Here is a 5,789-nt window from a genome sequence, read left to right on the forward strand (position 1 = left end):
TGTCGTCTTTCGGAGTGTTTTTTATGTGCCCTGGTGCAGGTTGGGAATGACCTGTTGGAGAGCAGTGTAGGGGAAAGGGACTTGGGGGGCCTGGGGGCCTGCAGGATGACCATGAGCCAGCACTGTGCCCTTGTGGCCAGGAAGGCCAATGGCACCCTGGGGTGTATTACTCTATATTACTACTCTGCCCTGGTGAGACCGAACCTGGAATATTGTGTCCAGTTGTGGCCCCTCAGTTCCAGGACAGGGAACTGCTGGAGAGAGTCCAGCGCAGCCACCAAGATGCTGAAGGGAGTGGAGCATCTCCCGTGTGAGGAAAGGCTGAGGGAGCTGGGGCTCTGGAGCTTGGAGAAGAGGAGACTGAGGGGTGAGCTCATTGATGTTTATAAATATATAAAGGGTGAGTGTCAAGAGGATGGAGCCAGGCTCTTCTCGGTGACAACCAGTGATAGGACAAGGGGCAATGGGTTCAAACTGGAATACAGGAGGTTCTACTTAAATATGAGAAGAAACTTGTTCCTAGTGAGGGTGGCAGAGCCTGGCCCAGACTGCCCAGGGAGGCTGTGGAGCCTCCTTCTCTGCAGATATTCAAACCCGCCTGGACACCTTCCTGTGCAACCTCAGCTGGGTGTTCCTGCTCCATGGGGGGATTGCACTGGATGAGCTTTCGAGGTCCCTTCCAATCCCTGACATTGTCATTCCGTGAGTCCCCTCACGTTCATGGCGCCATGGCCGTCCCGTCACTGACGGCGACCCCGAGGCGGATGGGGAGGAACGGACGGACTTGGGCCCCCGCTCCGAACGTCCTGGCCGGCGGGACGAGGCCGAACGGCGGCGCCGATGCCGCTCCCGGAGGGGTGGGGTCTGGGGCGGCCATGACGACCGTCTAACGGACATTCAGCGGCCGCGCTGCTGACGTCACGGCGGCACGGCGGAAGCGCTGCCCTCCCTCGCGACGTATTTCCGCTTCCGCGGCCGTTCATTCTTTTCCGCCGCCGCACACGCGAGGTAGGAGCGCGATCGTGTCGCTGCTGCGGGGGGAGCGTCTGGGGCGGCCCGAGCAGCGCCGCGGGGCAGGGGAGGCGCCTTCCTCGGTTCCCTCCTCGGTTCCCTCCTCGGTTCCCGGGCTCCCGTGAGGCCGGGGAAGGGGGCGGCTTGTCCCGGGCTGGGCCCGCTCGCCGCGGGGCGTGTTCCTGTAGGGGCCGGCCCTTGAGCTCGGCCTTGTCACTTGCAGGAGTTACCGCTCGGCGACGGTGCCTCAGCAGCGAGATGCAGAACGACGCCGGGGAGTTCGTGGACCTCTACGTGCCGCGGAAATGGTGAGCAGTTCCCTGAGTGGGTGGCGGGTTTGCGGCGTCTGTACCCGGGACACAAGGCCCGGATGATCTGTGCCAGAGCCTCTTTTTTGTAGTAGTGGAGAGAAGCTGCCAAATAAATATAAGTATTATATATACATATAAAAAGTATAAGTATACCTTGGTTAAGTTGAATCCTTTGTTCAGTTTTGGACCCCTCACTATAAGAAGGACATCGAAATACTGGAGAATGCAGAGGAGGTGATGAAGCTGGTGAGGGGCTGGAGCACAAGTGCGATGGGAGTGGCTGAGGGACCTGGGGGGTTCAGCTGGAGAACAGGAGCTGAGGGGAGACCTTCTGATCTCTGAACTGCCTGACAGGAGCTTGGAGCCAGGGGGGCTTGGGCTCTGTTTCCAAGGAACAAGCAACAGGGTGAGAGGAAGCAGCCTCAAGTTGCACCAGGGAAGGTCGAGGTTGGATATTGGGAAAAAATTCTTTACCGAAAGGGTTGTCAGGCGTTGGAACAGGCTGCCCAGGGCAGTGGTGGAGTCACCATCCCTGGAGGGGTTTAAAAGGTGTTTAAATGTTCTTAGAGACATGCTTTAGTGCTAGAGTTGGGCTATGGTTGGACTTGGTGATCCTGAAGGTCTCTTCCAACCAAAATGGTTCAGTGATTTGAAGTTATGAAAGATGTACCTGTCATTAACCAATTGATGTGATCAGTGCTTTCTGACCACCTGCAAAATGAGGGGATATTTTTCAAGTTACAGATCCTTCTGCATGACGAGAGGGAGACAGAAGATTAAGTAACACATTGTTTAAAAGCAGAGGACTTAGTTTATTTTTAACTAATAATTAATAGATGTAAGTAAGAAATTAAACAATTAAAACTAATATCAGCCTGGCAGCAGCAACTCCTGTGGGGTTTGTTTCAGAAGTAAACAAATGCTTCTGTGCTACAAGCTCATAGTGACCCTCTTGAGTGATGGCTTGTTGCCTTGGTAGCACATTTTAAGTACAATTTTGAGATTACAGCAAATAGAGAGCAAGTAGCTTTTTGTAAATGTGTGTGTTAAAAAGTCACTGAAAAATAAACCATTTGGACATATTTTATTAGGTTCAAGTCAAATAGTGATTTCTGAGATTTTCCAGCTGGAGTGTCTTTTGGCAGCTGTGATGGCTCCCAATGAAAAGCACAGAAACTGCATTCTCATTAACAACCTTTGTTGCTGTATTTTCTTCCACTTTATAGAAGAAAAACTTGATATTTTGTGTGTTGAAGGACTGTGCTGTTGTGTGCACTATATAGGGGTGAACTGGGCACATGAAAACCAAAGCGAAGGGATATTTGGCAACTTAGCCTGATGCTACCAAGTGACACTCTCATTTAAATATCTACTTAAAACTACTTTTTAATTTGCTCAGTTCTGAAAGCTTAAACTGTTATTCTCTAAACTTCTTGTGCAGCTTTAATTAGCTGCTGTAGATTTGGCTTTAATATTTTTTTGCATTGTCACTATTTTGTTTTGTTTAAATATGTCTTGTGATTTTATTCCTTAGCTCTGCTAGCAACCGAATAATTGGTGCTAAGGATCATGCTTCTATTCAGATAAACATTTCTGAGGTAAGTTCTGTAACAGAACTGTGTGATGAGAGTCACAGTTTTAAACTTTTGATAGAGGTTAAGAAACAGAGGGAACTGCATTAAGCTCTGTCCAGTCTGTTCCAGTGCTTCACTGTTTGACTAAACACAACTTCCTAACACTAGACATTTAGTTATGAATTAGAGAGTTCCTTGTCCTGAAGGAAAGACAAAATGTTTGGTTCTGGCTGATTCTTATTCCTTGTATCTTCACCTGTCTAAAAAAGAACCACTCTTCAGTCTGCCCCTGTGCACCCTCCTTTTTAATTTTGTATTTTTGTTGATATTCTTTGTGCTTTTTCTGGTTTGTCCAAACTTTAAGATACAGTTTCCAGTGCAGAACTCTATTTCTGTTCTTCTTTACTTAACTAAAATGCCATCTTCCATGTTCTGCTTCAGTCATTGCTGTTAATACTTGACACTGCTGCTCTTGATAGGTGACAAATGAAATTGCTTGTGTGTTTTGTGGGCAGCATTATCATTTGATTAATTCAGTGCTTGGGGTGTTATATGCTTAGGACTTTTCCTGAGGCAGGCTGGTTATTTGCATCAACTTGGTATTCATGTATCTGGTTTTCTTTCTGTAACATAAGGAATTTGTTCTTGTCTGAGTTTAATTTCATCTTCTCACAGTAGAGTTATTGCGGATCCCTCCAAGCTTAACACATGTGCTGAGAAAACCTTGACTCCTGCAGGATCCCAGCAAATGCACATGGGCTCCAGTTAAACTCCTTTTAGCATGCTTTTTTTCCCCTCATTTGTTTATTGGTATTAATCTCGCAGGAATTCTGTGTACACAATGTTCTTATCCTATGTGAGCTATATAGCTTGATTTATTTCTCCTTGAATAGGAGACCACAAGACTACATTCCCATATTTTTAAACAACTGGGTGTCTTGTGTTATCTGTCTGACTTAAGAAATAGTTTTTGAAAATGCTGTTTGCGATTTCTTGTAAGTGTTAAGGCAAATACTTTTCTTATTCACTATTTCTTTCCTTCAGTGATCCCTATTTCTTACCTTCAAAGGATCAGAGATTAGCAGATCTTGAAAACAAACCCACATGGTACTACTGGCTTTACTACACTGTTTAATTTCACTATTTATTTTGCTCAGTATTTTTTTCTGTTAAATTTCTCAGCAACTGGAGGAAGTGAGATAATTTGTGTCTCTCAAGTTGGTTGTTTTTCTGCCCAACAAGACCATCTTTTCCCTCCTTCACGTCAGTTTTCCATAACTCTGACCTTAAACATTAAAAAAAAAACAAAAAAAAAAAAAAAAAACAAAAAAAAAAAAAAAAACAAAAAAAAAAAAAAAACCAAAGGCAGTAGGATCCACAAGTAGACTTTACACTTAACTTTTCTAGTTTTTGAGAACTCAGATTTTGGCTACCGTGTTCTACGGTGTTCTTGTTATTCAATTTTATAGCTACACTATGTAATGAACTATAAATTCACTGTGAAAATATATTCTATAATGGTCTTTATAACTTCAGTGTTTTCCTTGAGGTTTGTAATTTGCAGAAAAATATTTGTAGAATTTAACAAGCCATTTGCGTCTTTGGGTGCATGAGAAATGTGATGTAAATATAAAATCTTGTGAGAATCTGTGTGGAGTAACTTACTTGTCATTACAGGTTGACAAGGTAACAGGCAGAGTAAATGGCCAGTTCAAAACATACGCCATCTGTGGAGCAATTCGTAGAATGGTAAGTATTTTCTTGACATACAAGATTATTGTGCTTCCTTTTATATTGATTAGTAATTTTTTAGATTTCTGTTTGGTCCTGAAAACAGAATCTGCCTTCAGTGTGTTCTAGAGGAAGAGCTTTTGTGGGAATAATGAAGGCAGGGTAAAGATGGGAACAAATTCACTTGCAAGAATCCGTTTCTTCTGTTTATTTCCTCAGTCCTTTGGTTTGTAGAGTTACCTATGTTTATTTTTTTTTTAATCACTGAAGAATGCACATGGGTTTATTTTCTTATAAGAATGTACCAAGGTTTTAATGGCTGTTTTTTGTAATTATTAGAGATGATGCTACCATGACTTAATTTTGTTGAACATGGTGTGAATCTTCCTAGAGTGCATTGGTAGTCTGCTTACCCAGAAATATTATCTTGTTAATGCAAGTGCATATTTTATCAAGTTAGAACTATTTCTTATCCTAAACGATGACAAAGAATTTTAACAGCTTGTTTGGAAAACGCTGATCTGTGCATACAAAACATAGTGATCTGTGGAAAGCGTTTTGCATTTCCCTACCAGCATTAAACACTGCAGCTGTCTTTCTTTTTCATATGTATCAGCAATTATTAGGTCACTTCAGAATCATCTTTTATTTTTTTTTAAAGGGTGAATCAGATGACTCCATTCTGCGTCTGGCAAAAAATGATGGAATTGTTTCCAAGTATGTATGTTTATCTTATCCTCTCACTCTTGCAGGGGTAACTTCCATAGCCAAATCCAACTTCTAGGATTAAAATATATAGACTGTTTATAGGATGATTACACAGTTGGTAAAAAATATTTACTTGAGCTGTTGAAGCAAACTAATAACAATGTTTGTTTCATTTTCTTCTAGGAACTTCTAACCGAAGCAACTCGAATATGGAACATCTGATGTAAAATAAAAGAGTTCAAACCAACTTACATTGTGTTGTGTCTTTTGTTCAAGTTGTAAACATTGTTTGATTTAATGTAGCGAGTCTGAAAGGAGTTAGAAATGTGTGTCTTCAAAAGAAATAGAGATTCTGATTGTGAATTCTTAAAACACTCTTGTGTCTTAAAGTGCCTAGTTAAAATCATTAGTACCTCTGTTGGGAAAAGAGACTTCTGATTTACTTTGGCTATAA

The 5,789-nt window shown here is 42.7% G+C and overlaps 1 protein-coding gene across 1 annotated transcript; it reads left to right on the top strand.

The window, feature by feature from the left end:
• Positions 1-926: 926 nt before the first annotated feature.
• Positions 927-5,582, top strand: RPS21 (ribosomal protein S21). The gene is made up of 6 exons (XM_065849812.2): positions 927-1,008; positions 1,235-1,319; positions 2,857-2,920; positions 4,574-4,645; positions 5,289-5,344; positions 5,519-5,582. The coding sequence occupies exons 2-6, from the start codon at positions 1,270-1,272 to the stop codon at positions 5,526-5,528; spliced, it is 252 nt and encodes an 83-aa protein (XP_065705884.1). The 5' UTR covers positions 927-1,008; positions 1,235-1,269; the 3' UTR covers positions 5,529-5,582.
• The last annotated feature ends 207 nt before the right edge of the window (positions 5,583-5,789 follow it).

Source organism: Patagioenas fasciata, chromosome 16 (genome assembly GCF_037038585.1).
Source record: "Patagioenas fasciata isolate bPatFas1 chromosome 16, bPatFas1.hap1, whole genome shotgun sequence".
Classification (NCBI taxonomy): Eukaryota; Metazoa; Chordata; class Aves; order Columbiformes; family Columbidae; genus Patagioenas; species Patagioenas fasciata.